At 40.9% G+C, this 26,713-nt stretch overlaps 2 protein-coding genes across 8 annotated transcripts in view; one reads left to right on the top strand and one right to left on the bottom strand.

Annotated features, from left to right (window-relative positions):
* The window catches only part of LOC106578972 (myoferlin), a 25,554-nt gene extending 9,421 nt beyond the window's left edge, over positions 1–16,133 (bottom strand). For 2 of the 3 annotated variants that reach the window (XM_014158319.2, XM_014158321.2), the window contains exons 1-26: positions 15,848–16,133; positions 15,382–15,437; positions 15,049–15,140; positions 10,190–10,298; positions 9,860–9,953; positions 9,303–9,448; positions 9,068–9,196; positions 8,843–8,905; positions 8,685–8,735; positions 8,514–8,544; positions 8,291–8,406; positions 5,393–5,519; positions 4,917–5,020; positions 4,749–4,817; positions 4,620–4,663; positions 3,979–4,061; positions 3,697–3,735; positions 2,806–2,930; positions 2,601–2,714; positions 2,268–2,445; positions 2,048–2,172; positions 1,846–1,955; positions 1,353–1,545; positions 862–1,137; positions 572–735; positions 89–203 (exon numbers count right to left, since the gene is read on the bottom strand). In XM_014158319.2, the coding sequence (XP_014013794.2) occupies positions 89–203; positions 572–735; positions 862–1,137; positions 1,353–1,545; positions 1,846–1,955; positions 2,048–2,172; positions 2,268–2,445; positions 2,601–2,714; positions 2,806–2,930; positions 3,697–3,735; positions 3,979–4,061; positions 4,620–4,663; positions 4,749–4,817; positions 4,917–5,020; positions 5,393–5,519; positions 8,291–8,406; positions 8,514–8,544; positions 8,685–8,735; positions 8,843–8,905; positions 9,068–9,196; positions 9,303–9,448; positions 9,860–9,953; positions 10,190–10,298; positions 15,049–15,140; positions 15,382–15,437; positions 15,848–15,938 (2,844 nt within the window). In that variant the 5' untranslated portion in view covers positions 15,939–16,133. The remainder of the gene's footprint in view (positions 1–88; positions 204–571; positions 736–861; positions 1,138–1,352; positions 1,546–1,845; positions 1,956–2,047; positions 2,173–2,267; positions 2,446–2,600; positions 2,715–2,805; positions 2,931–3,696; positions 3,736–3,978; positions 4,062–4,619; positions 4,664–4,748; positions 4,818–4,916; positions 5,021–5,392; positions 5,520–8,290; positions 8,407–8,513; positions 8,545–8,684; positions 8,736–8,842; positions 8,906–9,067; positions 9,197–9,302; positions 9,449–9,859; positions 9,954–10,189; positions 10,299–15,048; positions 15,141–15,381; positions 15,438–15,847) is intronic. The other variant, XM_014158320.2, reaches the window with a different exon arrangement.
* LOC106578977 (centrosomal protein of 55 kDa) lies at positions 15,715–26,713 on the top strand. Of its 5 annotated transcripts, none has more exons than XM_045702426.1 (9): positions 15,715–15,829; positions 17,122–17,321; positions 17,727–17,999; positions 20,678–20,731; positions 20,872–21,022; positions 22,103–22,404; positions 22,810–22,881; positions 24,847–24,978; positions 25,090–26,713. In XM_045702426.1, the coding sequence occupies exons 2-9, from the start codon at positions 17,136–17,138 to the stop codon at positions 25,300–25,302; spliced, it is 1,383 nt and encodes a 460-aa protein (XP_045558382.1). In that variant the 5' UTR covers positions 15,715–15,829; positions 17,122–17,135; the 3' UTR covers positions 25,303–26,713. The 5 variants fall into 5 exon arrangements, with proteins under 5 accessions (XP_045558382.1, XP_014013812.2, XP_014013811.2 ...); XM_014158337.2 differs by lacking the exon at positions 15,715–15,829 and adding an exon at positions 16,410–16,533 and having other exon boundaries at positions 17,745–17,999; XM_014158336.2 differs by lacking the exon at positions 15,715–15,829 and adding an exon at positions 16,410–16,533 and having other exon boundaries at positions 22,109–22,404.

Genomic DNA, 26,713 nt, shown 5'->3' with positions numbered 1-26,713 from the left:
TACTTTTATTGCATCAACGCCAGCGGTATGAATATACATGGTCATGATTTTTGTAGAGACACTAAATGGTGTGTGCGTTTTTCCTAACCACGTCAGTGTAGGGCTCAGCAGCAGGCTTCCATTCTCCCCCGGGGAAGCGAGTCTCATTCTGGAAGACTTCATCCATGAACTCAGTGTGTCCCGCATCTGCCTCTGTCAACAGACTGGTCCAGCCACACAGAAAGAGATTTTATTACACACTCAACACTCCTCACTAACAAGTGGTTGATGGAAGGAGAAAAATGCTAATAACCAGAGAACTGATAGCCGGGTCATGTTCATTATGAACCAAAGGGAAGAAAACAGACTGAAACAGGGAGGGACTACCTAGACTTGCCCAATAAGAAAAGTATTTTTGTTTACCGTTTCAAAACGTTTCACTACAGTGTGCCCTACCTACTGAACATGATTGGTCTCTCCAGGGAGAGTGAGGTAAAACCAGCCCATTTCCTTTGATTGTGATAAAGAGGGCTGATTACATGTTTTTCTACAATGGTGGAATTCAGTAAAAATGTAAACAAACAAGTCTTACCCCTTCTCTGGGTCTATGAACCAGTCTCCCTCCCACTCCCAGCCTCGCGGGGGAATGAAGTTCTCTTGTTTCAGCTTCAGCTTGCCAGTCACATCAGAGTATTTGTAGCGTAAACCCAGACCGGTAGTTCCCCACTTCCCCAGCATGTAGGCCTGATTCTCATACTGCCAAAGGGGAAAACACATAGGTCATTTCATTGGCCATTCATATACATTATACAACGATCTTCTCCATTACTATCAAGTTCAACACTCAAAAGGAAAAAGTGAGTCATTTTAATAGAAACATACCAATTCAGCAAACACACTGAATGTCCCTTCTGAGAAATTGTTGAACTTTTTCTCGTCTGCAGACAGGCCCAGCCACATGTTGACTCTGATCTGGACTGGAACCTTCAGACCCTTGTTTTTATCCATAGGGTACTGCATGAAGATATTCCTGGTCCTGCCACAGAACTGTCCACTGTAGGTGGAGTAGAGCAGCTGGTAGGCTGGGATGCGGCTGTACGCCACTCTCTTCTCCCCCCTCAGCATCCAGATGATCACGTCAGGCATGCTGTTTTGGGGCTGGAGACACACCATGTCAATTACTGTACATCCCCAGTTTTAATACAACAATACACAACTTTATATCTACCTTCAAGGGTAATTTAGAGGGCATTGTACATGAAAAGTGAAGAGACTAAAGCCAAACTATTTGGCCATTATAGTCTCTGATTATTGATAGCAGCTTGCCAAAATTATGTATCATGGCCAGACAAACAGCTTGGACTCTGACCTACCTCCTCAGCGAGCTGCTTCAGTTTGTCCAGCCAGCCCTCAATGTCCCCCAGGGTATCCTTGATCTCAGTCACCTCCTCTTTCATGCTCTTGGCCCCCTCCATGATAGTCTGCAGGGTGCTGTCTCGTAGCTTCTTCATCTGGATGTCCAGGGCGGTCAGGTTTGAGTGGCCCTCCAGCTCTGGCATTTTCAAACTGGTATGATGGGGGTTTGGTTAGATACGGAATTACTCAAAAAAATTTACTTTAAAATGTATGTCAAACAAAAACCATTGATTTCAAAGTTTAACAAACCATACAACTCTATGCACAATGATTAATTTGAACAATTTACACAGTAAATAAAAAATGTTAAAAACACATTGCTATGATGGGGATTGGGTTAGATACACATGCTGGGTTAAGAGTCATCATTTCTGTGTTTATGCTAGATCTTTGAAACTCAGATTATCCCAATGTTGACTAATTAAATCCATCAAACATGGAAGCATTTACCTGCTGAGGTCTTCGATCACCTGATTTACCAGCCTCAGCCAGATCTCAGCCAGACGGTCTTCGGGGACTTTAGCCAAGATGGCCAGCTTCATCGCAGTGATGTTAGATTGCTGAAAGGAGCAATAGACTACAATTTTACACTGTATTCATACATTGTAGGCATTCAACCTGGTAAATTGGTGCATAAATCTGCATCTCGTACCAGACGTTCGGCTATGTACAGAATGATGTTGACTGCATCCAAACGGTGACTGATGTCCTCCCAGAATGATGTAATGACAACCACTGGTTTGGCGTTAGCCCAGGGCAGGTAATAATAGTGGTTACCTGTTGAAAATAAAGAAATTAGTCCAATTCAAAGATTCTTGTTGAGGTACCAAAAACCAGATTAGTTCGGTTTCTAAGGTGGCTTGGGCCCTTACCATCAAACACAGCACAGCTGTACTGGGTAGTGGAGGCCAGTGGTTTACAGGTAGTGTCCAGCTTGTTGCCATAGTTGCCAATGCTGACCTCAAATTGGATTGGTTCGCCAGGTTCCTGAAGCATGCTGGCACTATGGAACACTACACACAAACAGTACTTCCTCCTGCGCTGGTATTTCTGATCAGAAGATAAAATGTTTAGTTTAGATAGAAAACAAATCTATAATGTAGCATGCATTTTGTTTCTTGACAATCTACACCAAAACAGGATATACCTGTAGGTAAGGCTAAAGTAAAATGTATCAAGAATAATTGGGGTATAGGTTACAGTACCTGGGCCACCAAGATGTCATCACTAGGGATCTCTTCTACAGGCTTGTCAGCCTTGCCTTCCAGTTTAGTTGAGAGCTCAACCAGGATTCTTCCTCGATAGGCCACCCCTTCACCCTGTCAAAAAGAAACGCATAGGTCATTTTCAATGTCAACATCTTCAAGCTTAGAGATGGAGAGAAGTTTTAAATTCCCTTGCAGGACCTACTTTGCCATAGTTGAGCTCTTCGTAGGGGTCAGGAAGCCCAGTGAACTCTCTGGGACTCCCATACAGGTTGATATAGCAAGGCCCAAAGGCTGGCAGGAAACCCACCTCAGACTCCCCAGTCTTCCCTGTGGAGGAAATTATGCTTTTTACTAATGTCTCTAAATGATGAGCTACTGTGGAGTTAGTTCTGCATGTCAGAAGCTGATGTCTTGGATGGAGAATGGTGAACATGGCACATAGGGCTAGCAAATCTTCAAAAACTACAGTTAGGGTATCTGCCCAGGCAAACTCACAGGAGTCATATGCAGTTTTGTGTGTTAGGTTACGCAAAGAATGTCAGCCTCACACAGCAACTCAGAAATGCAACACATGCCGCAAATGAAGCAAAGGAGCTTGCTCTCCATCTTTGACAAAGAAAAGGATAGCAGTCAACTCTGTGACAGCACAAACAAAGCATGCAAATGTAATCAAAAATGTATGACTGAATATCAAGGGTCAAAGGCAAAGCAAAAATGTTTTGCTGTAACCTTTTGAGTACCGAGGAAGGTCAACTTTGAACTGATATGTGTGTTTACTTCACTCAAATATCCTGCTATTGTACTCAAAGGGCTACAGAAATTTGTGGACCGGGCACAACTCATGGCATTCACACATTCTCAAAGTAACCTCCAATGCAGAAGTCATTGTCTGGGGTCAAATTGGAACCATTCAAAATTCCTTTATCTCCATTCTAAATTCGTTGAAATGTCATGCTGGGCTAGAATCAGTGGAATTTCCTAATGTGATGTATAAAATACTACAACTTGTTAGAGATACTGGGCCAAAATAAGACAGATTTTTGCACTGGACAATACTTTAACAATTCACCACATATCTATTCATCCATTTAACCTTCAAGTGATGGAGTGAACCCATATCCCACATGTTTGTCTATACCAAGAGAAAAAGAAAAGTGCATGTACTGTATATTAGACAGTTACAACTGAGTATAGAAATGAATAGAGTTCATCTATTCATTTATCAACCAAAGTGAATGGACATGGTGTTTTTTTTGGTGTAATTACACTATTATACTAGAAGCTACAATGACATAGAAATCATATACTTGAGCTATAGATATTGTGAAAGGGAGAAAGACAGTGTGGTGTAGTGTAATTAATACAAGAACCATACCTTGAACTTCGCCACCAGAGGATGCTATTTTGGCCAGATTCAAGTATATGGTGCCAATCGAGTCATTCCTCGTCAGGCGATCCCTGCATAAGAGGTGCAATATCAATATGACATTCACACCCACCAATGTGAATGAACTTCACTTTCATCACATTTAGGGGACACATTGTTTTCCTAATCTTTGACTTGCACCCATTTCCTACCATTCCCACTTTTCCCTGTAGCAACAGACTGAGGTTACAGAGGTGTTTCCCTGCCAACAGGATCCCAGCCTGGAACAGGGAGGGACTGCCTGTCTGACTCATACTGTAGCACTGCCGGGTTCCTCCCAGGCCAAATAACAACTGACTGACCACACTCTGGAGCTGCATACAGGCAGGTAGCAGGGAGCAAGCACTAAGGCACTCTAAGGGGGCTGAATACACACTATGTACATTCCTGAGGTATTTCTGACCCTTGTGACCAGGAAAAACTCCTGGCCCTTATTTGTGTCAAATCTGAGGAAGTGTGCATCTGAATACTGTAATAAAGCAGTGATGTGAGGCGGAGGATAACTGCCAGAGCTCAAATGGAGTGATTTAAATGGATACATACAGTATGTCTATCATAAGTGTTCAGAAGAGGGAATGCTGTTGACTTACCAATCAAAGACGGTCAGTTTGATTCGTTCACACATGGAGGGGAACTGCAGAAAGATTTTACAGGATCATTGTTTTGAATCACAATTTACCAAAGCAGAAATCCAGTGCATTAGATTGTTTTTTTTTTACCTTGACCTGAAGATTCAGCATTTGGTTCCATTCTGGGTTGGCATTCTTCTCAATGACTTGGGTGCACAGCTTCAACAATAAACATTCGCAAATCAACTTCACAACAATTTCCATAATAAACAAATCATCCCCTTGATTCTAATTTTAGGTGGAGAGCAATGTGAATACCCTTTTGCCAGCGAAGTGAGCCTCGACAAAAGGATCCACTAGATTCTTCTTGTCCCCATCCACTCCAAACATCCCCTTCAATGACTGGACAAAGGCATCATCCACTATGGTGAAAAACACACAGGTTAAAGGAGCAGTTCACTATTTCAACTTGAAGTTAGATGGTCACTCACCCTGTAAGTACTCTATGGCAGTTTCTCCTGGCCCATAGACTACTTTCAGGGTGAGGAACCATCTAACATCACGTAGTAAAATAGTGAACAACTCCTTTAACTTTGATGTATTTACTTGCATCTCGAAACAATCTTACTTGAGAGATACAGATTGAGACACTTCTAAATGAAGAGCTAGTTCTGATGCACACCCATCTTTAACATAGAGAGAAAGCACTTGAGAGTTAAAGCAGAACAAGCCAACCACAACAGCAACAGAACATTATATATATATATATATATATATATACACGAGTGGCATACTCTGGGGAATGTCCTCGGCCCGGAACACTTTGAGAGACAGGGTGACCCATCGCAGTGTAACCCCTGCTGGCAGCAGCAGGTTACTCTCTATGTCATCCTGGTCATCATTAATGTCCCTCTTCTCTACCTGCAGAAGCCACAAACACACACACCCTGTTGTCACACTTCACTATGATAGGCACAGATGTTATTTTCCAAGTACACTACCAGTCAAAAGCTTTAGATCACCTACTCATTCAAGGGTTTTTCTTGATTTTACTATTGGCTATATTGTAGAATAATAGTGAAGACATCAAAACTATGAAATAACACATATGGAATCATGTATAAACCAAAAAAGTGTGTATTTTAATAGCCACCCTTTGCCTTGATGACAGCTTTGACAACTCTTGGCATTCTCTCAACCAGCTTCATGAGGTAGTCACCTGGAATGCATTTCAATTAACAGGTGTACCTACTTAAAAGTACATTTGTGTACCGTAATTTCCGGACTATAAAACGCAACTTTTTTCCCAGGCTTTGAACGTCGCGGCTTAAACAATGACGTGGCTAATATCTGGATTTTTCCCGCTTTCAAATTTTTTTCTCCAACAAAACATATTCTGTGACGTGCTCAGTTTTTTGGCGGCATGAAGCTTTCATTAGACCAATGAAATTGCCGAACGGGTTAAGGTCAAACAACAATTTTTGTTTACTGTTTAGATTAAATCGAGCGCTCTCAAACTTCCCATCATTCTGATTACGGTAGTCATTTTGTCACCCTGATTCCTGGGGGTACAACAAAGTATTTGCAGCCACTCGACAGCAGTGTAAATCGTGCATTTAAGGTGGCGCTCCGTGTTCAGCGGGCGGCTTGGATGACAACTGGGGAGAAATCCTTCACTAAAACGGGCCGCATGCGAAGAGCAACTTATGGTCAAGTCTGCCAGTGGGTCCAGACAGCGTGGAGCATTGTCAAAAAATCCACTATCATCAACGGGTTTCGAAAGGCTGGACTGCTGCGTGTTGAAGAGGGCTCAGCGGGGGATTTGCCTCCAGATGAAAGTGACAAGAGCAACAATGAAAACGATCCAATATTGGATGAAGCAATTCTGAGGCTATTCAACTCCGACACCGAAGGAGATGGTTTCAGTGCAGGAGACAGGAGAAGGAAGATGGTGACCAATGACTTTCTTGGTAGGCTACTGTTTACTGCTAATTTTGTATTTTTTGTTACAAGCCGTGCTTCGATAAAGCCTATTTATTTTTGTTACAAGCCGTGTTTCGTTAAAGCCTATTTATTTTTGTTACAAGCAGTGTTTCGTTAAAGCCTATTTATTTTTGTTACAAGCCGTGCTTCTTAAAGCCTGTGTAAAGTTCATTTGTTTCAATGTACCAGTAGGCACCTGCGGCTTATAGACATGTGCGGCTTATTTATGTTCAAAATAATAATATTTTAAAAATTCAGTGGGTGCGGCTTATATTCAGGTGCGCTTAATAGTCCGGAAATTACGGTCATTTATTTTGGTCTTATTGCATTTGAGCCAATCAGTTGTGTTGTGATAAGGTAGGGGGGCATACAAGAGATAGCCCTATTTGGTAATTGACCAAGTACATATTATGGCAAGAACAGCTCAAATAAGCAAAGAGAAACGACAGTCCATCATTACTTTAAGACATAAAGGTCAGTCAATAAGGAAAATTTCAAGAACTTTGAAAGGGTCTTCAAATGCAGTCGCAAAAACCATCAAGCGATATGATGAAGCTGGCTCTCATGAGGACCGCCACAGGAATGGAAGACCCAGAGTTACCTCTGCTGCAGAGGACAAGTTCATTAGAGTTACCAGCCTCAGAAATTGCAGCCCAAATAAATCCTTCTCAGAGTTCAAGTAACAAACACATCTCAACATCAACTGTTCAGAAGAGACTGTGTGAATCAGGCCTTCATGGTCGAATTGCTGCAAAGAAACCACTACTAAAGGATACCAATAAGAAGTAAAGACTTGCTTGGGTCAAGAAACACATGCAATGGACATCAGACAGGTGGAAATTTGTCCTTTGGTCTGGAGTCGAAATTTGAGATTTTTGGTTCCAACAGCCGTGTCTTTGTGAGACACGGTGTCAGTGAACGGATGATCTCTGCATGTGTATTTCCCACAGTAAAGCATGGAGGAGGAGGTGTTATGGTGTGGGAGTACTTTGCTGGTGACACTGTCTGTGATTTATTTAGAATTCAAGGCACACAACCAACATGGCTACCACAGCATTCTGCAGCGATACACCATCCCATCTGGTTTGGGCTTAGTGGGACTATCATTTGTTTTTCAACAGGACAATGACCCAACACACCTCCAGGCTGTGTAAGAACTATTTTACAAAGAAGGAGAGTGATGGAGTGCTGCATCAGATGACCTGGCCTCCACAATCACCCAACATCAAACCAATTGATATGGTTTGGGATGAGTCGGACTACAGAGTGAAGGTAAAGGAGCCAACAAGTGCTCAGCATATGTGGGAACTCCTTCAAGACTGTTGGAAAGGTGACTACCTCATGAAGCTGGTTGAGAGAATGCCAACAGTGTGCAAAGCTGTCATCAAGGCAACGGGTGGCTATTTGAAGAATCTCAAATATATTTTGATTTGTTTAACACTTTTTTGGTTACTACATATGTTATTTTTTGATGTCTTCACTATTATTCTACAATGTAGAAAATAGTAAAAATAAAGAAAAACCCTTGAATGAGTAGGTGTACTAAAACTCTTGACCAGTAGTGTGACCTGACAAGGACATTCATTTTGCTCTGATAAGTCATAATATAGGAATGGGTTCATCCAGATCCTTAAGATGCTCCAAATTAGTGTTCAGTTACGAATCATGCCAACAGAAACCGTGAGAGGTAACCCCAACTATTACTGTACCAGTGATTCGTCTCCCGCCCCAACGATGAACATGCTGACTTTAAGGTATCCTCTGGCGCCCGAACTGGATTCATCAGGGTCATTCAGGAGGAGCCACTTCCTCATTACAGAGTGAGCTATGAGACAGGCCGAGACAGACAGCCACATGCACAACATTTACCCCGTTGAGGAAATAGATAAGACTCAGTGTATGCAAATACTGTGAAAGGCACCATAAACATACCTGGTTCATCATAGATGAAGCCAACATCAACCTGTGGGAAGCAAAGGAAGATGGGAAATACCTCAGACTGATCAAATGCATAAGTCAAGAGTAATGGAATGTAAAGTTAGACTCTTTTGTCATTAATCCTTGAATGTTTTTTGTAAGAGGTGGAAGGGAAAGATGGAGTACCTTGAACTCCCCCATGAGACTGTCAGCTCTCAGAGAGAAGGAGTCGTACACCTACAGAAGGAAAGTACTCTTTATTAGAGTGAGAATGAAATGCAATACATAGTACCTGACTGTTCAGATCAGCTAGTTCCATATTACTAACATTGGGTTCAACTTACCCGAATGCTGACATGTTGATCAAATAGGTCCGATGGTAACATGTTGACGTTGTAAAAGAACATCTGTAAAGAGAAAAAGGAATCTGGGTGGTTTAATGAGAAAAGCAAATCCACATTAACCTTCAGGACAAATAAACTGCAGTCATTTCTCAAGCAAGAATTCCCCATTTGCTAAGCACACATGGACTTAGTCAAATTAAGTTAAATCAATATGACTTCTTTTACCTCATCAAAGAATGGATTGTTTCCCCGCTTGATCCTTGTTCTGTGAGTCTGTCCACAAACATTCACCTTCACAACAGGTTTGATGTTATTCCCAGGGAGCTGTCGTCCCTCTAATACCCTGACACGGATCTGACGGCAAGAGATAATGAGAAAAGGGAGTCAAAACAATGTCAAATCATAATTCATGACATACTTCTGATTAGATAGATGCTAGAACCACTATGCCAGAATTCACCTGAAAGTCCTGAGGTTTATTGGCCAGGGGACGGTTCAATTTCCTGTTTTTCTTGACCAGTATTTGGTTAGGGTTCCCAGGCTGACCAGGGGCAGAGGGACTATGTCCTGCATCAGTGATGTCCTCATCCCCCTCTTCACCTCTACCTTCCATTGCAGACACACACACACAGCACAACCTCAACCGCAGTCACCAGATAAAGTACAATCAACAGCACAAAAGATTAGTTGTTGCCTTTAGTAACAGCTAATACAAGTATCCAAATAAACACATAGGCCTTTCATAATCCTGCCCCTGTCAATGGCACATGGTTGATAGGAAAACCAAGTAAAAAGCCAATCTTTCCCTGATGCTTCTTTCTTATTTTGAGGATTAACACAAGCACACCAGACAGCTCTTTTTACAATCAGTTTGTTTCCCAACTCATAGAAGTAGTACAAGAAGGAAATTGACTACTTCAAAATGGAGATGGCCTAAATGGCACAGCCAGTGCTCTCATAGGCACCATAATGGGACAGGTACAATGAGTCGTCTATCTATGAGAACATATGACCTACCAGAATCCCCTGCAGCATCTCCTGCCTGTGGGTCATTTGGGTTTGGAGCAGCATTGGCTGGAGACTCATAGTGAATAACAAGGCTCACCGTGGCCTGGAAGGTGAATAATTGGTGGAATCAATCATCTCATTAAAATGTGCTGATATCAAAATTCTAAATGGATTTTTGGTGCTCATGTGGTTTTTGTAGCTAATACAATGTAATGAATTAAAATGGGATAATGATATTGCAGCTGTTTCAATTTCAGATGATTGCATGATTGTTTTGCCCATATCCCTGGTAGCTGGTGAGTAGCTGCAATCTCCATTAGTAAATACTGAACAACTTACCCCAGTAGCCTGTCCCTTTTCATTGACAAGAGCCAGATCTTTAAATGGAAAGGATTTGACTTGACCAGTTGCAAGGTCTTTCAGTGAGATTTTTGCAGAGCCGAGAAACCTGCAAAACAAGGCTAAACTTCAGATATGGCTAGCTGTAAAAACAAATACAACATTCCTACTGTCACGTGTACTCCCTCTCTGGCCTCTAGGTCACCAGGCTGCTCGTTAAGGTGCACACATGTCACCATGGTTACGCGCATTAGCGCAATATGACACTCACCTGGACTCCATCACCTGCTTGATTACCTGCCCTATAAGTGTCACTCCCCTGGGTCCCTTCCCCAGGCGTCATTGTTTCTGTTTTTTTTTTATTATAATTTTTTTTTGTCTCGCCGTTGTTCGTGGTTTTTTGTTTGTTTTTTTTGGTTCATGTTCCGTGTTTTGGTTCATGTTCCGTTTATTTATTAAAACACTCACTCCCTGAACTTGCTTCCTGACTCTCAGCGCACATCGTTACACCTACTATACAAAGGTGCGGTATGAACACAGGGATATTCCGTTTGATAATGTATCTTTGATTAAACATCAGGTGCATGTAAGAAATGAAAATACTGCAACAATATCCTTATCACTAGAGTCCTTAATAGTGGCTATTTGGCCACTAGCCAAATGAAACATCTACAGTGTCTGTAGAACGTCTACAACCCCCTTGGATTTCTTCACATTTTATTGTTACAAAGTGGGATTCAAATGGATTTGTCATTTTTTGTCAATGATCTAGACAAAATACTCTGTCAAAGTTTACATTTCTTTTTTAAGAGTAATGAAAAATAAAATACTAATATAACTTGCTTAGATAAGTATTCACCCCCTTGAGTAAATACATGTTAGAAACACCTTTGGCAGCGACAACAGCAGTGAGTCTTCTTGGGTAAGTCTCATAAGCTCTTTGCACACCTGTATTGTGCAATATATTCGCCCATTAAAAAAATTCTTTAAGCTCTGTCATGGAGTTGGGGATCATGGTTACACAGCAATTTAAGTCTTGCCAAAGATTTTCAAGCAGATTTAAGTCAACTGTAATTTGGCCCCTCAGGAACATTCACTGTCTTCTTGGTAAGCAACTCCAGCGTAGGTTTGGCCTTGTATTGTAGGTTATTGTCCTGCTGAAAAGTGAATTCCTCTCCCAGTCTGCTGTAAAGCATTTAGGCCATGAAATATATTCCTTTGCTGTGTTTTTGTTGCACTTTTACTTTAGTGCCCTGTTGCATACATATGCATGTTTTTGAATATTTTCATTTTCACTCTGTCTTACAGTTCATTATTGTGGAGTCACTACAATGTTGTTGATCCATCCTCCGTTTTCTACTATTGCAGCCATTGAACTCTGTAGCTGTTTTAAAATCACCAATGGCCCCTAAGCAGTTTCCTTCCTGTCCTGCAGCTCAGATCAGGATGGCTGCATCTTTGATGTGTCTGGGTGGTTTAATACATCATCCACAGCATAACTATTAACTTGATATGCTTCAAGATATATTCAATGTCTGATTTGTTATTGTTACCAATCCACCAATCACTGCCCTTCTTTATGAGGCTTTCAAAAAGCTCCCTTGTCTTTGTACTTGAATCTGTGCTTAAAATTCAATGCTTGACTGAGGGACCTTAAAGATGGGGGACAGAGGAAGGGGTACTCATTCAAAAATCATGTTAAGCCGTATTATTTCAGACAGAGTGAGTCCATGTAACTTCTAATGTGATTTGTTGAGCCAAATTTTACTTCTGAAAAATGTACCCTTTCCTAAACAACGGGGCTGAATACTTATGCAACATCTATATTTTAGTTATACAATTTTTATAAATTTGTTAAAATGTGTAGAATTTCTTTTCACTTTGACATTATGGAGTATTTTGTGTAGATCAAAGACAAAAAAAATACAATTAAATCTATTTCAATCCCACTTTCTAACGCAACAAAATGTGAAAGAAGTTCAAAGGGATGTGTAGACTTTCTAAAGGCCCTGTATGAGAGTGCTGACCATAACGATCTTTAACGCTATCAAATATGGAAGTATGGAGATTGTGATACATTAGGCTACTGACTCTAGCCATCATTGTAAATTAGAATGTGTTCTTAATTGACTCATCTGGATAAATAAAGGTTAAATAAATAAAATACAACTTCTTTATTTGAGAATAGAGATTACATCTAGTCATGAGTGCAGTGAGCAGATGAGGAAGGAAAAGCCTTCTGTGTGCTCAGTGATGTCACCATGAGAAAAGGCACAGGGGTGGCCTCCTCCCAAGGTTAACAAACCCACCCAGTCAAATACACCCACAAAGAACAGGAACCTGGCATCACACACGAGCAATCAAATAGAGATTTCATCAGAGGAGGTTGGTGAGAGGAGCTATAGGAGGATGGGCTCGTTGTAAAGACTGGAATGGAATGGGTGGAACGGTATCAAACATATGGAAACCACATGTTTGACTTCGTTCCATTAATTCCACTCCAGCCATTACAATGACCCGTCCTCCTATAGCTCCTCTCACCAGCCCAATCTGGAGTGCGAAGCTTCCTAGTAAATAATTTGACATAACTTGCCTTACCACATCGCGTATGAACAAATGATGTTGGGCAGCAGGTAAATTAGGGGTTAAGAGCATTGGGCAAATAACTGAAAGGTTGCTGGTTTGAATTCCCGAGTTGACTAAGTGAACATTTTCTCAATGTGCCCTTGAGCAAGGGACCTAACCCTAATTGCATCTGTAAGTCACTCTGGATAAGAGTGTCTGCTAAATTACTAATATGTGAAATGTAATGTTACAACTTTTCCAAGGATTTGAACCTTTACCCTCCAGTCAGGAATAATGTCCATACAGATCCAGGTGGGTATTGTTAATAATGTAATTTCTCTCTTTGTTTATTTGATCATTTATCTCTACTGGTCACTCTGCTCATGGGGAATATTATATCTCCCAGGCAGTGTTCAGACAGATCTGTTCTACATCTGGGAGGCTGAAACATGAATTCTCTGGAGAGTGACACTATCAACCTGGAATGCAGGGTAATAAATCAGAGGATGTTCCATCCTTTCCTTGTGACAATAGTAACATTTCTGTTATATTAACAAAACAACCCCCCCCCCGCGCAATACCTTCAGTCAACAAAAGATTTGTAGACAATAGGGCGGGGTCAGTGAGCAGAATATGTTGGTTCTTGTCTGTTGCTAGGGTAACGCAGTTAGTAACAGACCACTGTGGCGAAACTCTCTGGGATGTTATTATTGTCTGGATTACAATGCCAGCCTCTCATAACGTTCTTTTCATTTCTCCCAGACTGGTGTATGTCTGTCGGCCTGACGTTCTCAGGTCATGAAATGCAGACAGGTGTGCCGCCAGAACTCGGTCTGCTATTACCAAAGTGTGGAGTCATTCCACCCACTGCCCATCATTTTCACCAGCAGGCTTCCTATGTCAACCACAGTGGACGTTTCCTTGTCGTAGCCATGTCATTTATGTTGCCCTGTTACATAGCATGAGTAATCATGTATGTCAACAGATAATGACATTGACCAACCATAAAGTCAGCATCTATGACAAAGATATATTATTTGTGTGACTCTGTTTTTAGGGATCATTAGAGGAATTCCTGCCCAAATCTAATAAATCCAGAGCCACAAGGTTAAACTTTTCTCTCCCAAGTTACTAGGGTTACAAAGTACCATAACAGACCCTGGAAAACTAAGTGAGAGGAGAGTCCCTACACTCCCCACATCATCAGAGTGTCATACTAGGCTAAATCAATGGAAAGTGTTACTCGCAACACATGGCCTGCACTGATGCATGCATATACCTGACAATACTGGAAAATCATACCCCTGATTTCAACTGTGCTGAGCTGCAGAATGTAGCTAATCTGCATTACATGCACAGAATTATACTTGCAGAAGATTTTATCCAAAGCGACTTACAGTCACACGTGCACACATTTGAAGTGTCCAGGGAATCAAACTCACTATCCTGGCGTAGAAAGCGCCATGCTCTACCAACTGAGCTACAGAGGACCACAGACATGATCATTTTACTGAATTCATCTCACTAAAACCTGGACATTCTGTAACACGTGTGTTGTCTTCATAACATACAAGGCTTTGACGATTTTAACTGGCAAAACCTTGGAAACTTTTTTTCTGTGGTTACATTTTCAGATTGTTACCATACGTCTTTCCCTCTGTGAATGGAAAATACACTACCACAACATCTAAACGTTGGTCTCTATCAATAGTGGCCTGAGCTCTCACGACTGCTTCGTCCTAACTGAATATAATATTTCCCTGTCAACAAGTGCCATCCAGCTCATCCCAACAGAACAAACAGGTATTCATTGTTGCCTAAGGCGGATCACCTCTCCCACTCACTGCGTGCAAGTCTGAGCCTGGCAACTAGGGTGTGGGAGTTACATGTTAAGCCAACAATGTGGTCTCCTGATAGAGTGGGTATGCTAACTTACTTTCCCATTAACATTATCCCTGGAATCCAATGTGCCAGCTCAGCCCTGATCTGTCTGTTATTATTTAACTCTGAAACCATTTCGAGACTGCAGTTGACTCTTTCCCTTTGGGGTTAATTTGCAGGAGGTTGGTTTAATCTAATGACTACCTTCAGTAATATTGAACAGATTAAATCAGAGATTTTGTAAGAAGTCCTGCCTCTTGTAATCATGTTGGAGACTAGACAGTTCTTTGCAACTTCATTTAGAGGACGTCTCTGCTCTGTTTAAATGGTGAGGCAAACTGGATTTCTTGCTTTCCTAAATCCCACTATTAGTGCTGGTGTGTTAGGATGAAGTGTATGTCTGGGCCACTTACTTATCTTTTCCAATAGTTTCGTAGTCTTTCACAATCACATCAATGTAAGATGAGGAATCAAGCACAGAACCCTTCAAATCAAACTCAAGGACCTGTAATCAAACATGACATTTCTTAATTATAAATCAGGGGCACTGCCACCGCCAAGGGGTTGAGGTACACATGACACAAATTATATTATTAAGCCTAGTAGAGAATGACAAAATTATACAGAAGCCTACAATATCACACACACACTATCAGGGTTGTAACTATTTCAAGTGTTTCAAGTCTTCTTTTGGCAATGCAACTTTCCCAAGGACAAATATTCTGAACAGATAACAAAGTACTTACTTCATTCCAAACTGGGTTGACTTCACTGTCAATTGTTTTGGTTTTCTTCTTTTCATCTGAAAGTAAAATTTGTTTTATTTTTTTCACTTATTTCAGTCACCTTTTACACTTGCTAAGAATTCATTAAATTCCTAACAACTTCTAATTTACAGGGTAGAGTGGATGTCAATGCATTCAGTATGATAACTCGGATAATATTGAATAGATACATTCATCAGTTTAGGTCCAATGAAAAGTTATTGCCTACTTCAAAGGAATACATCCTGATTCAACCAATCAATAGGTTACACCATCATCATTCTGCATCTGACAACCTGTGTTCTTTCTCAATTAATGAACCCGTTGTTATGACTGTACTGCCTTTTCTGCTACTGGGATGGAGACAATAAAGTAGCCCATCAGAGTTGTGCATCAAGATACAGAAAGAGAATCTTTGGGACATAAAAAAGTAAGTGCACTTCCTTACCTTTAAAAATAATATTTGCTATGGGATCCGGAGTACTTCCAAGTTTACTTTTAGGCAGACCTTTCGCAGATTCTACCACAACCCGCAACATTATGATTGTCACTAACAGGAATCAGTATTGCTCTGTAATGACTATAAAAACCGAATCGCGTGCAGCACCATCACCTCCCCATCACTAAAGCCAACTGCATCATTTGAGGAAATAGCTCCCGTGTTTAACTTAGGAAAATAAGGGTGGGTGTGGATTTCTTTGACAATGGCAATGTGCTGCCATCCTGTGTATGTGTTGACAGAGGATGACAGGGGGGAAGGATGGGTTCAGTTGGATAAGATGGTAGAAAGTTGACTAATTGCATAGTGCTATTAAAACAGGATAGTGATACATAGATAGGACCAAAATAAATATAGACTTAGCTAATCGTATTTTCCATTCATATCTGTCTATTAATTTATATTCCATGACAAGTTTATTGGTGCTCTGTTATTGGTCTGAGCAATAACAGTACTCTGTCTCCATCTAGTGGTGGTTGATTAAAAAAAGGATTGCTCGCGTCATCTGACACCCGGATATGACGCCTGACGCGCTGTATTCAAACTTGTTTTCAACTTGGAAGCCAGAAAGCGTCCGTTTCATTCTCATAAGTCAAGCATCCTAGATTGTTGTTTTGGAAACAAAGGTCTACATTGTGAGTTATATTTTCTAAATATTTCAAGATGCACCCATACATGTTTTATTAACATTAGAAAAGAGTTTGGGTTGAACGAACGAACGAAAGCTTAGCTAGCTAAATAAGGACGGATTGCAAATTTTTTTTATAAAAAAAAAAAAAGACGGATTGCTGGCTAGCTGTGTTGTTAGCCAGACCAGCGCCTACTGTACAGTATTTAACTTAGCTAGCTAACTAGCATTAGCCACCAACTCAAGAAAAATATATAGCCAACAACCTAGCAGATTATCTGTATCTTGTTGGTAAGAGTATGTTCTATTTATGTCATTCAGTTGTAAAGTTATGAAGAAATGTTTTTTTTCTTCGGTTAGGCATGTTCTGTTATTTTGGGCTTGAGTTTGTTTTGTGTTTGGCATGCCAATTTCAACAACTAACGTTAACTAGGCCTCACTACAGGTGCGACATTAATTGGATTTATGCCCAAATAAATAAACAAACTTGAGTATTGCCTATTAGATTTACTATTGAAAATGTGCAGTTGAAAGAGATGTGAGTGATTTCTAATTGTTATACATTGACAATAAACGTCAAACTATTTTTTTCTAGGTAACACGCCAGACATGGCAACAAAAAGCACCAAAGAGATCATTGTCAACAAGTTAGGCTTTAAATCCAGTAGCTCAAAGCAAGCAGACATGGAAATGGACAGACTCAGGAAGGAAAATAATCACCTGAAGAAGATGATGGATGAAATGTCAAAACGAACGGCGAGGCCACCAGACTTGGACAAGAGCAAACTGCTAGAGGTAACTAGCTAGCAAAATGACAAAGCATAGTAGCTTGTGCAGAAATAGACTCCTGTGAGATGCTTAGGCTAATCTAGTATTGCCAGTCAAATGATTATTATATAGTCCAAATGGGATGGGGTTGACACAGTAGTGATGAGGTAGCCTACATCCATAAACAGGAACATTTCAAACCAAAACAACCTTTGCACTCAACACATTCATAAACTTGTTGTGACCACCAATCACTTTCACAATGTGGCTTTGTAGCAGTCTGTGGGTTTAGCATTCAGAACATCATGGGCGTGTTCCTTTTGAAGACCGTTGTCTTTTGAAATTGTCTTGATGGAGTTGTGATAATATAAAGATGAAGCATGTTCATTTAAGAAGATAAATAAACTATCAAAATGTTGCAATTGATTGCAGAGAATTCTGTCTCTGGAGACGTTAAGGGAGAGGAACACTCAGCAGCTGCTGGCAAAGGACAAGGAGGTGGAGACTCTGAGACAACAGCTGAGTTCCAGTGGGGGAGAGGTGGTGGCATCGCTCCAGTCTCAGCTGGACCAGGGGAGGAGAGAGGCAGAGCACAGAGAGAAACTCTTCCAGTCCCTCTCGGAGGAGACGGGGAACCTGAAGAACAAGTTGGTGGCAGTGTCTGCAAGGTGTCAGGAACTGGAGGAACAGTTTCCTGATTTCCAGGTTGGTGAGCGGAATCTTCAGGCTGCTGAGGAGGCCAAGACCTTGTTCCATTGTGTTAACCTAGGATCAGTTATGGAGAGAATGTATGTGTGACAGGAAGACACTTCAAAGTTCACGCCCCTCAATATTCAAACCTGTATGAATGTTGTTGTTAGGCTCGGGGCATTCAAAATCTCAAGGTGAAATAGTATTTTTGAACTCTAGGTGGCAGCCTTTGCTCTCGGAATGGCTCCTCCTCTGACATAGTACTTGTTAACTCTCAGCTCAGGTGGCTTCAGTGCAGGGTTGTGTTCAGTAGGACAGAACGGGGTGCAACATTGAATTAATCTGAAACGGCACTGTTCTGATCAACCAGTTGAAAAACTTTGTGATTATGGTGGCCCACAGGGCGAGTACTGTATGGTGTACTGCAAAGGTTTTGCGTTTTTAGATGGTCACACCCATATTGATCAGGCCACACCACCAAACGTAAGCAAATTTACCACAAAGGCTGTTGACAAATGGTGCATACAGTTTTGGGGAAGCGTGTTGTCCAGTACAAACCATCACGCAACATAGCAAACATTGAAGCGATCTAAACGCACCGCAGGGCTACTCAACAATATTCTTATGGGGGCCACTTTTTTTAAGTTAATTGCAGGGGCGCCAGACATTTTCGACATGCGATTAATCTTCCGGAGAACTGTATCAAAAACAGCACACACCATTATAAAGCACTTAAATGTTGCTAAAAGTAATTAGGTCATTTTTAAAATCCTCTGAAAACAGTATTTTCTTTTTACTCCCCTAACACTGATGGTAATAACATGGACCAGCAAGCTATTTGGTTCTCTATTTTTGGGGGAGGGAGGGGGGTAGCCTAAGCTTTGGATGAATTTCCCTCGGTCATTAGGTGTTTTTTTTAATATTTTTTTTCTCACTCCCTTCTAACATTTCCTGCACGACTTCATAGAGAGGAACAGAAGGCACGTACGTGTCGCTGAGAGTCTTAACTTTCAGGAATGGGGTGATATTAGCTTATTGCACACTGTTCACACGAGTCAAAATCATGGGAAGATTTATTTGGAGCTGCTAAAAACCACACTGATAGGCCTTGTCATTTTGGCACTAAACATCAGAATTTTGTCTCCAGATTTTTTATTAATGTTCAGAATTGATCAGTCAGTCTAAATTGATTAAAAGACCGTATCTGGCCTGCAGCCGCCAGTTGAATAGGCTCTGACAGCATTTCCTATTTATCATCTTTCATGATTCAAATATTAGATTTATTTCTGATTTCTTATCTATCCAATCGTCTTAGGGTCATATTTATAAGTGTGAGAATGACAAGTTAGCCATTTTATGATTACAGAGCTTCACAAGCATTTAATTGTTTAACCTTTTGAACTCTCTTTGACCACTCTACCAGATGAGTATGACAGACCCTTCCCTCTGATAAAATACGTTTTTCCTCAATTTAAAGCGCTGTGGTATGGTGAAAAATGCTTTACCACTAGTCTTATTCATAGAGAGAGAACAATTTTTATTATCTATGCTCTAATCCATCTAACTTTCAAATAACCATGAGACTATGTTCAAGGCAACTCACCTCCCAGCAGGCCCTCATCACCGGGGGCATTACCCACCGGTACATAACCCCCACCGCACATGGGCAAACCATCTGGGGAAAAAGTTGTCAAGCTTATGATCCCAGTCCCTCTCCTCTCGAGGTGGAGTTAAGGGCCTGAGCAGACCAATAGGTCTTACAGCGGCTCAACCTTGAGACGTCCCGGCTCCTTAGGTCATAGGTATCATTTTCCTGGTCTTACCAGGCAATCAGACGTCAACCTGTAGGCTAACTTTAACATTATTATTATGAGATGGACCTGGCGTCGCTCTCCAGGGATTGCAGAATGAAGGCAGCCCCTCCAGGGATAGTTGGCCTTGGTGTTATGGAGGATATATCCCAGCCAGGCTTACTATGACTAGGCCGCTGCTGCAAAGAGGTGGCTACGTCACTGGCTGGTTAAAGGACACCCTAGGCATTATATTATTGTATGCCATACTTAACTAGAGGCGGCTTTGCATTTAGCAAGGCTTACTGCCCTCTTATGATTTTATTATGTCCTCTTTAAAGTCCCAGTGCAGTCAAAATCTTGATTTCCTTGTGTTTTATATATATTTCTACACACTGAGTTTAGAATAATTGTGAAAATTATCATGATGCCCTTTTAGTGGAAGAGCTGTTTGAAAAGACTTGCCTGAAATTTCAGCCTGTTTTGGTGGAATGGAGTTTTGGCTTGCCTGGTGACATCACCAGGCGGTAAATTAGTTAATAGACCAATAGAAAGTTTTCCAAACTACTCTGCCAATAACATCGACTTTTCCCTTTCCCACTCAGACTACTCCCAGACAGTCCTAGAAATTGCTCTTTGCTAAGAAGCTATTTTTGTTTTCAGTTAAAATGGTCCAAAATAAACAATCACAGTAAGCTACTTAATTGTTACCCAGAAATGATGTGATATTCCGATTAAAAACATCTGCATTAGACTTTTTAAGTAAAGCATCCAAGACTCGTCTCCCACAGACCCACATAGAACAGACCATGTCTTCACGTAGAAAGTGATTGTATCTGTTGTGTACACCTATGCAATTGTTTTGATATATTCTAATACCTGTGTTTCTATACTGTTTGATAGAATGGCAGGGTCCCCACTGGTGAGGTTGCGGTAGTTCAGGATCACCTGAGAGATGTGAGTTGAAAACTTGTCAAGATTAAAATTGCCATTTTGTTTTCGTCTTTGTCTGCTCAAAAATCGTAGTGCGTTGAGTGCTAAGGAAACTGTATAACCTAACCCTTACCCCCATTTGTCTTTTTCCTGGGTTCCATAAGGCTTTGGAGAAGAACCAACAGTGGATGGTTTATGACCAGCAGCGAGAGGCCTATGTCAAGGCAGTCCTGGCCAGAACCCTTGAGTTGGAGCAGCAACTAAATCAAGCCAACCAAGCTCTCCAACAACAACACAAAGAAGGCGATTCAGCCGGTAAAAAAAACAGGGGCTCAGAGCCTGCAGTGCAGTGTGGGATTTGGCACTCGTTTGCTGTTAAGAGCAAATCCACTGTTAAAAATCGGCAGATCCCACAATGTTCTCCGCATTATAAAGGCTTATTTCACACAAAACAAATGTTCCATGTGGTTAAAATAATTATCCTCTAGGCCAACGCTTGTTAGTCTGAATAGAACATTTCTTAATTGGGGGGGTTCTACTAAGCGAACATGGAATTGTTTTAAGATAGTCGTAGCACTGACCATTTCGATTTTTGATTTAGAGTTTTAGGACCCTTTAGGTCTCCCCCCAAAAAATATAGAAAAACATTTTGATGAAACATTTGGCCTTACTGCTATTAGCCCATGGAAACACATTGAATACCAGATTCATACATGGAAAAACAGATAGTAAAAATAAATAAATCTAAAGGAAGTTTGTTTTGAAGTTTCTGTCCTATATCGAAGAGATATAAGAAAGATCAGGAAACTATTTGTATTTTTTTTACAGCAGGTTTAACCCCTTATTTTAGGCACTAAACTATCTCTATATAATTCCATTCATTTTTAAAGTGGTACAAGGCTGCCTTCAGGTTTGGCTTGTGGGCATCCTAGAGCAAATGTGCGTGTTTGTGAGAGACTCGCCTTTCCATAGAGGGGTCATATTAGTGTGTAGCTCGAACCGTTCAGATGCTACAGACAGAAGTTGGCAGATCGGCGATACTGACTTCAGACTAAGCCTGTGACGCTTGTGGGGGTCGTAGACCTTCCACTGCAGATGCCGAAAACGGCTATTGGCAGATGTGGTGGATTGAGAAGCAGCCCATGGTAAAAAAAAAAAATATTTAAACCCGGATATCTCCAGTTTAAACAGATGGATTTTGATGGGGATTTTTTTATGATAATTCGATTTCCGGAAATTAACTCAAGCTTATAATTAGCCTTTCCAAATGAATTATAATTAGCTATTACAATGGTAAAGCAAAGTCTACTTGACAAACGGTACTTCCTAGTGACCAATTCATAAGTGTTGCATAGAGGATCATATTATATTGTAACTCTGCTTGATTTTCCCCAGCACCAGAGAAGTCTTCCCCCCAGCTGCAGGAGTACTACGACAAGCTTCTGCTGCAGGCCAAGCGGGATGTAGAGGCCCAGAAGGAGGCTGCAGCGCGAGCCCAGGGGAGGTACGAGGAGTGCTGCCGGGAGGTGGCCGAGGCCCGAGAACAGCTCCAGGCCGAGCGCCTCAGCAGCAGACACACAGTCAGCGAGGAGAGGAAGTGCTTGGCCGACCGCGCCGACAGGATGAGGTCCGAGCGGGACAGCATGGACGCCAGGTTGGAGGAGGAGAGAATGAAGTCTGCTGAGCTGCTGCTGCAGGTACTGTTATACACCAGGGAAATACTTTGTGTGGTTTATTGTGCAGCTTTGTTTGACCAGGTGAGTTAATTTATAAAGCATTGTCATTTGCAACCATGACCTGTGGAAGAGTTGCTGGGGAAAGGTTGTTTTTTTAAATGAGTCGGGTTGTATCTCATCGAATATCTATACCTATCTAACAACAGTTCAGTGTAGTTTGGGATTAAATAAAATGTTCTGTGCTGAACCATATATACCCGCTGGAGAAGGGGGTTCGATCCCTGTCTCAGCCACTTTCTCGCCTATGCTCCTCATTCTTCTTCACACCCTCTACACTTTCCCACTGTTCTTTCAAAAGACATAGTAATACTGAATGTAGATAGGACCTCCAGTTTCCTTTAAGACAAAATACTGTTTTCTGTTCAGGTGAATCTACTCCAGAAATCTCTGTTAAATCAAAATGAGGAGCAGAGGAGAGTTGCTGTACTGGAACAGCAGGTATGTAGGCAGTTTATCCATGCATAGTCACTTCACCCCTACCTACATGTACATATTACCTCCACTAACCTGTTCCCCCGCACATTGACTCGGTACCAGCACCCCCTGTATATAGCCTCATTAATGTTATTTTATTGTGTTACTTTTTATTTAAAAAATTGTCTTTTAGTTTATTTAGTAAATATTTTCTTAACTCTTTCTTGAACTGCATTGTTGGTTAAGGGCTTGTAAGTAAGCATTTCACGGTAATGTCTACAGTGCCCTCCACTTATATTGGCACCCTTGGTAAATATGAGAAAAACGGTCTGTAAAAAAAAAAAAAAGGCTTTGCTGTTTATCCTCTTGGTCTCATTCAAAATATTCACAAGAAATCAAACCTTTTAATTGAAGTAAAATTATTTTAAAAAATACATGTGAAATAAATATTTTTCTCAAACATGTGTGCCACAATTATTGGCACCCCTATAAATTCATATGAGTAAAATCTAACTGAAGTATATTCCAATTCATATTTTATGTTTTTAAATTCACCTGAGTGATTAGGAATACTTAAGTGGTAAGCCATGATGAGTTCCTCTTTCACTGGGGTATAAATATGATGTGACATACAGGCCAAGTTCCCATAGTCATCGATCACTGTGGGGAAAGACCCGAGAATACAGTAATGATGTGCGACAAAAGGTTGTTGAGCTGCACAAATCAGGAAATGGCTATAAGAAAATAGCTTAACGGTTGAAAATGCCCATTTCCGCTATCAGGGCAATAATTAAGAAGGTTAAAGCAACTGGAGATGTTAACAACGGTCCTGGAAGAGGCCGTGTGTCTATATTGACCCCACGCACAGTGAGGAGGATGGTTAGAGTGGCCAAAAAAACAGCTGGAGAATTGCAGACGTTAGTTGGGTCTTGGGGTCAGAAAGTCTACAAAACTACGATCAGACGCCACCTACATAACCACAAGTTGTTTGGGAGGGTTGCCATAAAAAAAAAGCCTTTGCTATCATCAAACAACAAACTCAAACGCCTACAGTTTGCCAAACGTTACTGGAACTTTCAATGGGACCGGGTTCTGTGGTCAAGTGAGACAAAAATAGAGCTTTTTGGAAACAAACACCAGAGGTGGGTTTGGTGTAGACAGAAATATATCCATGCAGAAAAGTACCTCATCCAAACTGTGAACTATTGGTGGTGGATCTTTGATGTTGTGGGCCTGTTTTTCTTCCAAAGGCTCTGGACAACTTGTTAGGATACACGCTATCATGGACTCCAAGTACCAGCAGATATTAAATCAAAACCTGACTGCCTCTGCTAGGAAGCTTAAACTGGGCCTTGGTTGGATCTTCCAGCAGGACGATGAAGCAAAGCACACCTCAAAATCAACACAAAAATGGTTCACTGACCACAGAATCAAGGTTTTGCCATGGCCGTCCCCTGGCCTAAACCCTATAGAAAACCTGTGGGATGAGCTGAAGAAGAGTCCACAAGCATGGACCTTGGGATCTGGAGAGATTCTGTATGGAGGAATGGTCTCGGGTCCCTTGCCATGTGTTCTCCAACCTCATTACACATTATAGGAGAAGACTCCGAGCTGTTGGCAAAGGGAGGTTGCACAAAGTATTGAAAGAAGGTGTGCCAATATTTGTAGCACATGTATATTTGAGAAAAATATTTGTTTTAAGTTAAGAATGTATTTTTTTCTTTCATTTGTTTGACTTTAATTAAAAGTTTGATTTCTGTGAATATTTTGAAAGACCAAGAGAATAAACAAAAAGAAAAAATTATTTACCAAGGGTGCCAATATTAGTATTCAGCGCATGTGACAAATACAATTTGATTTTCTATTGGCAACCTAAACCATTCCTGACTCTAGATTGTGAAATACTCTGTTGTATAACATCGCTTATGCAATACAACATCCAAGATCTCTGCAGTGCTCTCTTGATTTGCAGTTGTCTATTCCCCCCAGATCCATCTGTCTGCCAAAGACTTTGAGAACGAGAAACTTGATCGGCAGAGTTTACAGCATCAGTTGCACAAGGTCCTGAAGGAGCTGCGCAAGGCTCGGGACCAAATCACAAGACTGGAATCCAGCCATCAAGTAAGCAATTGCAAGATGTTGCAGTACACTTCAATTCTTTTGACTTTTCTGCTTTTCAATTGTCATCATGAATACCTTTGCTATCTTTGATTGGTTTCAATGTATTTTCAGTTTCAAAAACAGCAGAGAGAGTCTCGTTTCTCTGAGCCAAGTTCTTACAACAAGCTGGAGTTTGATAGGCTGTCCGTTGAGGATCCCATCCCCACCTCGCCCTCCAAAAACCTTCTGGACGAGAGTTTCCTGGAGTGTCCAAAGTGTAGAGCCCCATACACTACCAGTCAACACAGAGAACTGCTGGCCCACCTCGACTACTGTTTCGCTTGAACAGCCTATAGGGAATTAACAAGGGAGTACATCTGGCCAGTCTCAGTCTTGCTTTTGTTTATAAGATATTGTTTTTATATAATCTTATAAGAGGAAGTGTATTTGGTTTTTGTTTATGCTCTTTTTACATGACAATGTTTCTTTCTCATTTTTTGGGGTGTCTACTGATGATCTACTGTAAGATCCTGAAGGTGTGTTTACCAAGAAATCAGTGACTATTTTTGATTGACAAGAATAAACAATTTAGAATTATTATATATATATATATTTTTTGTGATTTTTAAAATCTTGTGTTGTTTTGACATACAACTTATTTAAGATTAGAACATGAAACAAGTGTTCACCACATAGGTCCTTTATGTTTTCTGTTGTACCTTGTTTTTCTATAAGCATTGTATGCATTCCTAAGGTGTATTCCATCAGTGTTAAAGGCCCAGTGCAGTCAATTCAGTTTTTCATGTGTTTTGTATCATATTGGTACAGCTGAGGAAACTAACACTAAAAGAATGAACCATTTTGACCAGTTTATTTAACTAGGCAAGTCAGCTAAGAACAAATTCTTATTTACAATGACAGCCTAACCCGGACTATGCTGGGCCAATTGTGCGCCGCCCTATGGGACTCCCAATCACGGCCTGTTGTGATACAGCCTGGAATCGAACCAGAGTCTGTAGTGACGCCTCTAGCTGAGGTGCATTAGTGTCTTAGACCGCTGCGCCACTCAGGAGCCCATGGATTGATCCCCAAGCCACAATCCTGTGTTTAATGCACCACTTTAGTGTCCTCTACTCAGACCACTCTGACATTCCTAACAAGATTCTTGCTTGAGAATATTTTTTTTGCTGTAAAGCTATTTTTCTTTTTGACAATTTTAATGGACAACTATCACAGTAAGTTACTTGTTACCCAGAAATGACTTGATATTGAGATAAAAATGGATGCGCTGGGCAATGTTGCATGTGTGAGTAAGGCCCACTTCCGCCTCAGTTCTTACTTTGCAAACCAGCTCGAATGAGATTGCATGAGTAAGTCCTTGCATTAAACTATTTAAGGCCAAGGATTAGCGAGGCTTCTCTTGGGTAGGGGAAAAGAGTTTAAGGTGTCTATTCAAGGAATGTTACAACAAGGACTTAGCTGTAAGGTTACTGCTGTAGAATACTCATGTGGTTGGTTCCAAGCAGTGCCTTATGAATAATTCTCAGTTTGATGCCTTTTTTATTTGTTTTATTTATACAATTTGAAACTGGTTTGGTGATAAATATATAATTGTCCTTTTTCAGATAATTGGGTGTCTTTGTTTTTCATTTGATTAGATGTTTGTTTTGGCCTGTATCCAAAAGCTGTCTGCACTTTGTTATACACTGTACAAAAATGTGCAATAAAGATGATAGTACTATGGCTATCAACACAA

This window comes from Salmo salar, chromosome ssa19, assembly GCF_905237065.1.
Source record: "Salmo salar chromosome ssa19, Ssal_v3.1, whole genome shotgun sequence".
NCBI lineage: Eukaryota > Metazoa > Chordata > Actinopteri > Salmoniformes > Salmonidae > Salmo > Salmo salar.
Note: the sequence above shows the minus strand (reverse complement) of the source record. Positions and strands in the feature narration are given on the sequence as shown.

Coding starts and splice junctions, on each gene's coding strand:
- LOC106578977 (XM_045702426.1), top strand. CDS start 17,136: ATGGCAACAAAAAGCACCAAAGAGATCATTGTCAACAAGTTAGGCTTT. Junction 22,405..22,809: donor CTGCTGAGCTGCTGCTGCAG/GTACTGTTATAC, acceptor TTTTCTGTTCAG/GTGAATCTACTCCAGAAATC. Junction 22,882..24,846: donor TTGCTGTACTGGAACAGCAG/GTATGTAGGCAG, acceptor TATTCCCCCCAG/ATCCATCTGTCTGCCAAAGA.